General features: G+C 40.1%; 1 protein-coding gene across 4 annotated transcripts in view; it reads right to left on the bottom strand.

The window, feature by feature from the left end:
* The window catches only part of tral (trailer hitch), a 29162-nt gene extending 16964 nt beyond the window's left edge, over window positions 1-12198 (bottom strand). For 2 of the 4 annotated variants that reach the window (XM_071684603.1, XM_071684604.1), the window contains exons 1-3: window positions 11953-12198; window positions 1127-1299; window positions 422-593 (exon numbers count right to left, since the gene is read on the bottom strand). In XM_071684603.1, coding sequence (XP_071540704.1) covers window positions 422-593; window positions 1127-1299; window positions 11953-12073 — 466 coding nt within the window. In that variant the 5' untranslated portion in view covers window positions 12074-12198. Of the gene's footprint in view, window positions 1-271; window positions 594-1126; window positions 1300-6947; window positions 7117-11952 lie in introns of all 4 variants that reach the window. The other 2 variants (XM_071684605.1, XM_071684602.1) reach the window with 2 other exon arrangements.
* Between the last annotated feature and the right edge of the window lie 649 nt (window positions 12199-12847).

The following is a 12847-nucleotide window of genomic DNA, read 5'->3' as shown; positions in this document are numbered from 1 at the left end:
TTTTTGAACACAGTGATTTCACGCGTAGTGCTACTTCTACATAGTCATTTTTACAATCAACTCACCAAAATCTACATGATGAACTACACCAGCCATCCCTTTTAATTGTTATAGTGCTACCATCACCCGAATATATTTTTAGGAACAAATGCCAATTATCAAAAAAAAATGCAAAAGCTTAAAAGCCAACAAAATTATGATTATACTAGCCTATATGCTGTAAACATATGTTTTACTTTTAATCATGTGTAAAAGTGGCACTTGTTCCTACCTGTCTGGTGGAGTGCATGTGTACTAGACTGAGGTGGGGGACCAATAGGGGCTGGCACTGCCACTGGTGTGGTGCCAGATGGCTGATCCAGGTTACCAACACCCACACTGCCACCACCACTACCACCACCTGCCACAGTACTCAACTCACTGGGCTGGGTTGTTGTGCCCATTGGGAAACCTCCCGCCCCTGGAATACCCTGCTGTGTCATTGACTGGCCATAAGCACCATACGACAGACCTAGGCCACCACCAATTGGACCCAAGGACTGCCGAGAAAAGGGTGCTGCCTGAAAGGATGATGGAACTGCCGGAGCCGAGTGCTGAAAAGAACAAATAACAGTATCTACCTTTCTCCTTTGCTTTTTAATACATGGATTTACAGTGATACACCTGTATGGCATATCATACTTTAAGTTATCAATATTTCATTATGTACAGGAATGTGTTTCTGCTATCACTAACATGTGACAAGCAGAATCCCCCCATTTTGGGGTCACCAAAGTACCACTGCAAAATTGAAGTCATAAACAAGTTTACTTGGAGATCTGAGCACTACAAATACAGCAGATTCTATTGGCTTGCACTAAAAAGCTTTTAAAATGATGAACGTTGTATTTCATTCCAATAAAAAAGAAGGTCAAGAGCTCTAAACACACAAATTCATACCCTCCTATGAAAGGTTAGGAAATGCATCCAATCAAAACCTCCAAAAAATCCAATAATAAAGAAGGTTAAGAGCTCTAAACACACAAATTCATACCCTCCTATGAAAGGTTAGAAAAGGTATCCAATTAAAACCTATAAAATCTATCTCAGCACAGCTAGAAAGAGCATGTGTTACTGGAATACATACCTGGACAATGGCAGGGTCATTATGCAGTCCCCCTGGAAGAGTAGGTTGCTTTGGAGTATCACAAACTTCTATCTTTTTAATGTCTGTGCCTCTAAAAATAATGTATTCATACACTTCATCTCTGGCTGGCACTGGCATCTCTGCTGGCCGATCTTCAGTTCCAAAGGACCGTACTGCAAAAATAAACCATACTGAGGTCTCATAATCCTCCCAACATTTCAATTAAGGCCTAGCCTTGATGTGGACTTTCGTCCATGACTGCAGCTTCCAACATAAATAGAATGTGCCTATCAATCTATGTTAACTCGAAATACTTTCAATTTTCAGGGAAAAGGATCTTGATCCATATCACAACTTACCGGCTTAGTAGTAGAGAAACTACACAGATTCAAACAAAACATCCTATGCTCACCCACAGAATGGCTTCAGACCCAAACACTACCACTACACTACTCGCTGATCTCTTACAAAATATCAGTGGTGTAGCGGTTAGCGTTCCTGACTGACACATTCATGGGCCATCCAGGATTGAGGACACAGGTTTAAATCCTGGTTACGGTAGTTGATCCATAATCAACCCAGATGTTCATCCACCCCTTGGGATTGGTTGATACAATTAGTACCTGGCTCATTCCAGGGTATAGAACTTTCAAAAACAAGGAACAGAGAAGAGGGCCTGAGTATATATTGTTGTTTGAAGGAATAGTGGTTTCAACAATGTTATATGGTTGCAAGGCGTGGGCTATAGATAGAGTAGTTTGGAGAAGGGTGGATGTGTTGGAAATGAGATGTCCGAGGACAACATGTGGTGTGAAGTGGTTTGATCGAGTAAGTAATGAAAGGGTAAGAGAGATGTATGGTAATAAAAAGTGTGGTTGAGAGAGCAGAAGAGAGTGTATTGAAATGGTTTGGTCACATGGAGAGAATTATTAAGAAAGATTGACAAAAAGGATATGTGTGTCAGAGGTGGAGGGAACAAGAAGTGGGAGACCAAATTGGAGGTGGAAGGATGGAGTGAAAAAGATTTTGAGCGATTGGGGCCTGAACATGCAGGAGGGTGAAAGGTGTGCAAGGAATAGAGTGAATTGGAACGATGTGGTATACCGGGGTTGACGTGCTGTCAATGGACTGAACTAGGACACGTGAAGCGTCTGGGGTAAACTATGGAAAGTTTTGTGGGGCCTGGATGTGTAAAGGGAGCTGTGGTTTCTGTGCATTATACATGACAGCTAGAGGCTGAGTGTAAACGAATACGGCCTTTGTTGTCTTTTCCTAGCGCTACCTAGCTCGCGGAGGAAGGGGGTGTCATTTCATGTGTGGCGGGGTGGCGACGGGAATGAATGAAGGCAGCACGTATGAATTATGTACATGTGTATATATGTCTGCGTATGTATATATAAGTTGAAATGTATAGGTATGCATACGAGTGTGTGTGGACATGTATGTATATACATGTGTATGTGGGCAAGTTGGGCCATTCTTTCGTCTGTTTCCTTGAGTTACCTTGCTAACACAGGAGACAGCAACAAAGTAAAATATAAATAAAATATATTTATATAAATATATATACATATTGGAAAGGCTCACAATTTTGCATGTGATCAAGTATATTCCTACATATATGCTGAACAGTCATTGGCAGACTCCACCTGCCTATGGTTCTACCATGAGTAAAAAGTCACTTTCTGCAAGGCTGTATCATCACAAACAGTGAAAAAGAACACAACCTCGCTGAGGCACTCTCACATCAAGTCTTTTTTCCTACTGCTGGATGTAATTCAGCCATGAAGCTGCAAAAGCTCCATACAAAACTTCATGCAAGATACTTCTGTACTTCTAGCATTCCATAAACCAAATAAAGTGCACACCATGTAAAAGAAAAAAAATTTAGTAATTCATTAATGAATAAGCAAGTCATGAGTAGCATATATCTTTTATGGTTACTATACATGAACAAGTCAAAATGTAGCTTAATACAAAGCCACTACTTAAAACATTATTAACAGAATGATACAATGTGTACAAATACTTCCCTCAACAACTACAATACATTAACATTAATTTGCAATGATCTAAGGTTAGAAAAAAAAATCATGATTTAAATATAACAAGAGGGGAAAATATCAACTCAAAGACATGACCTAAAGATTACCTGCCTGCTCCTTCACTAACACAAAATAAAATCCACAGACAACAAACAAATCCAATCATAGTTGTCTCACCAAGAACTAAAGCAAAAAGTGCAGTCTTATGCTGGCGGGAATTCAGAATGGCAATGGCAAAGACTACACAAGAAATGGCCATCTGATTGCACATAAAACAATTTCCAAAGTATTGCCACTTTTGCAACTGGGAAAAAAATCAATGTATCATCCATATATATGACATTCTAAGATTCAAATGCTGTACTTTGCAATAGAATATATATATATATATATATATATATATATATATATATATATATATATATATATATATCACCAGCAAACAACAACTGACTCTCTTCCCCAAGCTGATTCGTCTGAGAAACTGCAGAAGCTGGTGACTGAGTTTGGTAAAGTATGTGAAAGAAGAAAGCTGAGAGTAAATGTGAATAAGAGCAAGGTTATTAGGTACAGTAGGGTTGAGGGACAAGTCAATTGGGAGGTAAGTTTGAATGGAGAAAAACTGTTGGAAGTGCAATGTTTTAGATATCTCGAAGTGGATTTGGCAGCAGATGGAACCATGGAAGCGGAAGTGAATCATAGGGTGGGGGAGGGGGCAAAAGTTCTGGGAGCGTTGAAGAACGTGTGGAAGTCGAGAACATTATCTCGGAAAGCAAAAATAAGTATGTTTGAAGGAATAGTGGTTCCAACAATGTTATATGGTTGCAAGGCGTGGGCTATAGATAGAGTTGTGCGGAGGCAAGTGGATGGGCTGGAAATGAGATGTTTGAGGACAATATGTGGTGCGAGGTGGTTTGATCGAGTAAGTAATAATAGGGTAAGAGATATGTGTGGTAATAAAAAGATTGTGGTTGAGAGAGCAGAAGAGGATGTTTTGAAATGGTCTGGTCACATGGAGAGAATGAGTGAGGAAAGATTGACCAAGAGGATACATGTGTCAGAGGTGGAAGGAACAAGGAGAAGTGGGGGACCAAATTAGAGGCGGAAAGATGGAGTGAAAAAGATTCTGAGTGATCGGGGCCTGAACATACAGGAGGGTGAAAGGCATGCAAGGAATAGAGTGAACTGGAACGATGTGGTATACCGGGGCTGACGTGCCGTCAATGGATTGAACCAGGGCATGTGAAGCGTCTGGGGTAAACCATGCAAAGTTCTGTGGGGCCTGGATGTGGAAAGGGAGCTGTGGTTTTGGTGCATTATCACATAACAGCTAGAGACCGAGTGCGAACGAAAGTGGCCTTTGTTGTCTTTTCCGAGTGCTACCTCGTGCACATTTGGGGGGAGGGGGTTGTTATTTCATGTGTGGCGGGGTGGCGATGGGAATGGATAAAAGCAGACAGTATGAATTATGTACATGTGTATATGTCTGTGTGTGTATATGTATACGTCGAGATGTATAGGTATGTATATTTGCGTGTGTGGACGTATATGTATATACATGTGTATGTGGGTTGGTTGGGCTATTCTTTCGTCTGCTTCCTTGCACTACCTCGCTAACGCGGGAAATGGCGAATAGTACGAAAGAAATATATATATATATATATATATATATATATATATATATATATATTTTTTTTTTTTTTTTTATACTTTGTCGCTGTCTCCCGCGTTTGCGAGGTAGCGCAAGGAAACAGACGAAAGAAATGGCCCAACCCCCCCCATACACATGTACATACACACGTCCACACACGCAATATACATACCTACACAGCTTTCCATGGTTTACCCCAGACGCTTCACATGCCTTGATTCAATCCACTGACAGCACGTCAACCCCTGTATACCACATCGCTCCAATTCACTCTATTCCTTGCCCTCCTTTCACCCTCCTGCATGTTCAGGCCCCGATCACACAAAATCCTTTTCACTCCATCTTTCCACCTCCAATTTGGTCTCCCTCTTCTCCTCGTTCCCTCCACCTCCGACACATATATCCTCTTGGTCAATCTTTCCTCACTCATTCTCTCCATGTGCCCAAACCACTTCAAAACACCCTCTTCTGCTCTCTCAACCACGCTCTTTTTATTTCCACACATCCCTCTTACCCTTACGTTACTTACTCGATCAAACCACCTCACACCACACATTGTCCTCAAACATCTCATTTCCAGCACATCCATCCTCCTGCGCACAACTCTATCCATAGCCCACGCCTCGCAACCATACAACATTGTTGGAACCACTATTCCTTCAAACATACCCATTTTTGCTTTCCGGGATAATGTTCTCGACTTCCACACATTTTTCAAGGCTCCCAAAATTTTCGCCCCCTCCCCCACCCTATGATCCACCTAGAGATGCTCTGTGGAAGGTATTAAGAATATATGGTGTGGGAGGCAAGTTGTTAGAAGCAGTGAAAAGTTTTTATCGAGGATGTAAGGCATGTGTACGTGTAGGAAGAGAGGAAAGTGATTGGTTCTCAGTGAATGTAGGTTTGCGGCAGGGGTGTGTGATGTCTCCATGGTTGTTTAATTTGTTTATGGATGGGGTTGTTAGGGAGGTAAATGCAAGAGTTTTGGAAAGAGGGGCAAGTATGAAGTCTGTTGGGGATGAGAGAGCTTGGGAAGTGAGTCAGTTGTTGTTCGCTGATGATACAGCGCTGGTGGCGGATTCATGTGAGAAACTGCAGAGGCTGGTGACGGAGTTTGGTAAAGTGTGTGGAAGAAGAAAGTTAAGAGTAAATGTCAATAAGAGCAAGGTTATTAGGTACAGTAGGGTTGAGGGTCAAGTCAATTGGGAGGTGAGTTTGAATGGTGAGAGGCTGGAGGAAGTGAAGTGTTTTAGATATCTGGGAGTGGATCTGTCAGCGGATGGAACCATGGAAGCGGAAGTGGATCATATATATATATATATATATATATATATATTTTTTTTTTTTCAAACTATTCGCCATTTCCCGCATTAGCGAGGTAGCGTTAAGAACAGAGGACTGAGCCTTTGAGGGACTACCCTCACCTGGCCCAATTCTCTGTTCCTTCTTTTGGGGGGGAAAAAAAAAAAAAAAAAAAAAAAAAAAAGAGAGAGAGAGAGAGGGGAGGATTTCCAGCCCCCTGCTCCCTCCCCTTTTAGTCGCCTTCTACGACACACAGGGAATACGTGGGAAGTATTCTTGCTCCCCTATCCCCAGGGATAATATATATATATATATATATATATATATATATATATATATGCGTGTGTGGGCGTTTATGTATATACATGTGTATATGGGTATGTTGGGCCATTCTTTCGTCCGTTTCCTTGCTCTACCTCACTAAAGCGGGAGACAGCGACCAAATATTTATGGCATTCATGTACACAAAAACGAGGTTCACTTTCTTGTATGCCAATGACACTTTTCCGAACTCTATTGTCATCAACCAAGCTCTAGCATGGCTTGCCATGAATAAACAATGTGTTATTCATAACTGGCACAATCTATATGCAATACACTTTTTATAGCAATTACCTATTCATAATTTGCAAGTATCAATCTTACTTATTAGGTAGAAAATAAATAAAATAAATAAATAAAGTCTTATCCATGTGACTGACTGACCGCATTTCAAGGGGCAACCCAGTTACAACCTTGATGTAAATGTGGTATGTTTTGTACTCTTTCTTGTCCCTCAAATCCAACTTAACCTAAATGTTCAAAATTTGGAATCTGTACTCACCACACTGGCCAACTAATTCACATCAGAGGTCAATCTGATACATGCTGGCAAAACATTCTGAAGCTGTCATTTAAAATGCCCATCAGCCTGAAAATCCACAAAGACAGCAACTCACTCTACGCTGTTGCTGGTCACCAGACTGCATACTACTTCACACCAGGACCACGACCTGCAGAGGTTGAGGGTTCATTAACTGAAAAATGACGTCTTACAGGCTTATAATGGACTGCTTCAAGGAAATTCTCGCAATGAACAGTAGCCGTTTCCAAATCTCTGCTGTGAAAAAAAAATCACCAAAAAGCTGAGTGCAAGTTCCATTGCACATCATTCAAATTCCTCCCTCACACAAAAACCGAGGGATACTTATACCTGCATGCAGGCTCAAGAGGGAAAAATGCACAGTAGACCATGGAAGCGAGATGGACAGCATTATTATTTCTCATGACAACTCCACTTATAATATTCTTTTTCACAATAATGTAATGCAGCAATAAAACAACTATGCTCGTAAGTTAAAAATCATCTTCCATTTGCTATTCAAAATCATCCCACAATACATGACAGTGTTGGGACAAATGTTTTCCACGTTTGACAGCTTGGTACCTTCAAGGGGTAGAAGGCAAAACTGCTCGATCTGGAAACTACTACTGACAGGTGGAATTCAGGCAGGTGGTCATCAGAGGCTGTCTGGGAGGATCCCAGGGTAATGTGATAATGTTCTGAATAGTTATCCAATGATAGCAGCTTGTGAAGTCTACCATATCTTGCAACCGTGAACCAAAACCACCTTTACCATTTACCTACATCTCAAGACAAACTTTCTTACGGAAATCTTAACAATAGTGATGAATGGAAATCAAAGTAAAAACCATAAAGGAAGTGCACATAAAGGAAAAAACTCTCCAAAGCCAGAACAAAAATTGCAAGAAAAACTACTGGGTCCTTCTATGATAAATTCAAACAATTCACCAAGAAATGCACAAGTTTCAAGATTACTTGCCAAAGCATGACACTGTGATTCAAATTATAGAAGCAATCACATGAATTTCCCCAATGCACAAAATCAACAGGTTTGCGGCAGGGGTGTGTGATGTCTCCATGGTTGTTTAATTTGTTTATGGATGGGGTTGTTAGGGAGGTGAATGCAAGAGTTTTGGAAAGAGGGGCAAGTATGCAGTCTGTTGTGGATGAGAGAGCTTGGGAAGTGAGTCAGTTGTTGTTCGCTGATGATACAGCACTGGTGGCTGATTTGGGTGAGAAACTGCAGGAGCTGGTGACTGAGTTTGGTAAAGTGTGTGAAAGAAGAAAGTTGAGAGTAAATGTGAATAAGAGCAAGGTTATTAGGTACAGTAGGGTTGGGGGACAAGTCAACTGGGAGGTAAGTTTGAATGGAGAAAAACTGGAGGAAGTAAAGTGTTTTAGATATCTGGAAGTGGATTTGGCAGCAGAAGGAACCATGGAAGCAGAACTGAATCATAGGGTGGGGGAGGGGGCGAAAATCCTGGGAGCCTTGAAGAATGTGTGGAAGTCGACAACATTATCTCGGAAAGCAAAAATGGGTATGTTTGAAGGAATAGTGGTTCCAACAATGATATATGGTTGAGAGGCATGGGCTATGGATAGAGTTGTGCAGAGGAGGGTGGATGTGCTGGAAATGAGATGTCTGAGGACAATATGTGGTGTGAGATGGTTTGATCGAGTAAGTAATAATAGGGTAAGAGAGATGTGTGGTAATAAGATTGTGGTTGAGAGAGCAGAAGAGTGTGTTTTGAAATGTTTTGGTCACACGGAGAGAATGAGTGAGGAAAGATTGACTAAGAGGATATATATGTCAGAGGTGGAGGGAACGAGGAGAAGTGGGAGACCAAATTGGAGGTGGAAAGATGGAGTGAAAAGGATTTTGAGTGACCGGGGCCTGAACATGCAGGAGGGTGAAAGGCGTGCAAGGAATAGAGTGAATTGGAACGATGTGGTATACCGGGGTCAACGTGCTGTTAATGGATTGAACCAGGGCATGTGAAGCGTCTGGGGTAAACTATGGAAAGTTCTGTGGGGCCTGGATGTGGAAATGGAGCTGTGGCTTTGGTGCATTATTACATGACAGCTAGAGACCGAGTGTGAACGAATGAGGCCTTTGTTGTCTTCTCCTAGCGCTACCTCGCGCACGTGAGGGGGGAGGGGGTTATTTCATGTGTAGCAGGGTGGCGATGGGTGGGTTGGGCCATTCTTTCCTCTGTTTCCTTGTGCTACCTCACTAATGCAGGAGACAGCAACAAACTATAAAAAAATATATTTGCCAAATCTTTAGACTGGTGTCTTGTGATACTTGCTGATTAATAAGTAGTGTGTGGTGGGAAAGTTCCTTGGTCATGTATGAAAGAAGAACTTGAGGTAAACATCTGGGATTTTAAGAATTAAAGTTTACGAAGAATCTTCAAATTATCATGACTAGGGTTCCGATAAACTTCTTAAAATACATGTGTGCCAACTCATCAAATTGGGGTAACAGGGTTTAAATCAACCCTCTTCCATCTGGTGGACCACCTGCAGAGATCAACTCCAGTTCTACTGGACTCCTCATAATACAGTTTTCTAAATACTATCAATGTAGGAGGTGACACAATGAGCTTCATCTGAACTTCAAAGAAATCATAGAAGAAAAAGAAAAAATCAAGGGGCAGCATGTGGGCCAAGTATGCCGAATGCTCACTGGACTACCCCTGTAGAAATATTTTCCTTCTAAAAACTCTTGTATGGGAATAGTCATATGCACAAAGTGCAAGTACACAGACAAGAGGGATTATCTAACCAATTCCTTAAAATGTTAAAAGGTGATCATATGGGACCTGTATAATTTACATACAGTTCCATTTCAACATCAATCTAATTCTTAACATTACTCATCTAAACATGCTCCAATAAATTAATTTCCCTATTATCATATATATATATATATATATATATATATATATATATATATATATATATATATATATATATCATAATTGCCGTTTCCTGCTTCAGCGAGGTAACACTAGGAAACAGACTAAAAATGGCTCATCCACTCATATACATACACAAAGACATATACATACATGTACATATTCACAGTTGCTTGCCTTCACCCATTCCAGTGCTACCCCCTGCTTTAGCATGGCAACGCAAGAAAACGAAACAAAAAAGGCCACATTCATTCACACTCTAGTCTCTAGTCATATGTAATGCACTGAAAGCACGGCTCCCTATCCATATCCAGGCCCCACAGACCTATCCATGGTTTACCCCAGACGTTTCACATGCCATGGCTGTCCATTGACAGCATGTTGAACCCAGAAGACCACATCATTCCTATTCACTATTTCTTGCATGCCTCTCATCCTCCTGTATATATATAATCTTTTTTTGGGGGGAAGGGGGGAGGTCAAGACATAAACCACTTATGCTGAGATGTAGCTGTATTGGTGTTTGAGAGACTGTTCTGGTCAGAGCACTGCGAAAAATTATTTCTCTGGCTAAAAATCTATCAATATTGTTAAACCAGCTCTTTTGAATAATGAATGACATTTGTGTTACTCTGGTCCATTTTGGCTAATTTCAGAAATTCAGGGTTTTGTCGTACCTGCACATTAGTGTTAGGTGATTAATTCTGGCAAGAGCACCTCTGATTTTTGCTTTAGGAATTTCTTTTATATACTGTTCCACTGTCTCAAGTGAACATATGGCAATTTTGATGGCAAACACTGTGTCATACACTTTGGCTCATTTTAGCATATTTTGAAGATCTGTTACACCCTCAGCAGATATTTCTATTCGTTAGCCATCTCTTTTAAGCTATATATATATACAAACCATACCCTAAGCCAGTCACCCCATGTATTAACCAACCATTTCAGGAGGATGAACACCTGGGTTGACAACTGGAAAGCTCCACCATGGGAGATCCATGCATGTGTTAAAAGTCAGCAATGCTAATCACGATATTTCACAAATGTACAACCTAAGTTTGCCACAAATCAACCTCCTTTACCCTTTCACTATTGAGATGAATAAATTGTAAAGCTCCAATCATCTTTAATAAACACCAAAAAAGCACTGCAGAAAAAACTTTGTTATTCAAAGCTAATTGCAATACGTTATAATTACTGACAATGACTTATGGATAGGAATGAAGAGCTAAATTTGTACTTTATTGTGGCAACTTCTAACTTTCACTTACTCTTACCCAATATTCTCCATCATAGTTGACCTACGCAATAAAGAAAATGCTCTCATCCACGCCCTCCCCCCCCCTCAATCAAAATCCCTTCTATTAAATGTAACCGAGTCCATAAATACTAAATTCTTTCAAATCCTTACTTCATAGGGTGCCTATTAACTTGAACTTTATGTTTCAATACAGCCACATTTTCAGTCTGCTTCAACATCCTACTTAAACTATGGGGTCTATTTACTGCCTCAATGATATTCCACATATCCTTCCGCAACCATTCTGACTATTTTCGTTAGAATTTTTGCAACAACGATACAGTTCTAAACTATAACAAAAAGAGTGTTCATATAACCACACTTAACCTATCACGAGGTACCTTGAAAACCATAGACTTTAATCATGATAATCACACACACAGAAATGAACTGTGAATGACAGTTGAACAGAGCCATCAGTTTGTAAACAATGCCTTACTGAACTTTATAACAAAAATAACGTAACATAAAACCATGTGGTAACTTCGAATGTTAAATCATACTGCATCAAAACAGAAAAATGCCCGAAACGACGACATGAAATTTAATATGTCAATTATGGAGTTATATGCGTCACTCAGAGAAAGTGCGACTTGGCAAAGTAAACGGCGTAATAAGTTGAAAAACACAAACATAATGCCTCAATAATACCAAAGGCAACACAAAAATGACGAATAGCAAGTTGTTAGGGTACAAAGGTTAGATAAAAATTTATTCATGTTCCAACTTCCGCCTTGTATTGTAAACAAACAAAACTTACCCTTGGCCAGAGCGATAATCGACTCCTGAGCGTCGATGGTGTACAAAATCCCTTCATATCGAATTTCTGATTTGGATATTAGGCTAATTTTACTGCCCAAAAAGGGTATGGGACCACTCATGGTGGATGATCACTTTTTACCAATTTGTAACACCGATGTCTTTCGATATTTGCTACGATTTGAACGATCTCTCAGTCATTGTGTTCGACGAAGGTTACCGGTCCGTGACGTCACAGGTCAAGCACCGGAAGGATTTAAGCAAAGGCATTTTTCGAGGCTTGATGTTACTCGATATCAGTAATGAATATTTTTTCTTTAAGAATAATTCACAAATTCAAGTATGTAGTCAATGAACAAAAAGTTTTCACGCTCTGTAATGTTTGCGAAGTCTTTGCGAAAAACCCTTGAGGCGGGAAGTTCCAATAATTTTAGAAACTGATGAAAGGTAGGTACATCATATAAAAACATGAAATATTCATACAGATGGAAGTATTATTATCAAACTGAGTCCATTATCAGATCTTTACCATATATCTGGAACCATTACAAGGTAACAATAGCACTATCCAATCGTAAGGAGTGAATAGAGTTATTTTGTATTATCAATTACGAGAATACAGTACTTTTCCTCTTAGTTTTATACTATAGACCCAGAGGTAGATACTGATATTACTATTAAAAAAGCCTTTCTTGATTCGCAGGAAAACAGCTGATGGTTTTGTAAGGCAATGCATGACTAAAGTAGTCGAAAATTTGAAGATCATTATTCGACGCTCTAATTATAAATTCTAGTTTACACGAATAAATGATGATGAATAGAAGTATCATGCACGTCAATATTTTTCCTCATTATTTCACTTCGGGCGAAGAATGTTGGACACCTTCTGTATTTCA

Source organism: Panulirus ornatus, chromosome 38 (assembly GCF_036320965.1).
Source record: "Panulirus ornatus isolate Po-2019 chromosome 38, ASM3632096v1, whole genome shotgun sequence".
In the NCBI taxonomy this organism is placed as follows: Eukaryota; Metazoa; Arthropoda; class Malacostraca; order Decapoda; family Palinuridae; genus Panulirus; species Panulirus ornatus.
Note: the sequence above shows the minus strand (reverse complement) of the source record. Positions and strands in the feature narration are given on the sequence as shown.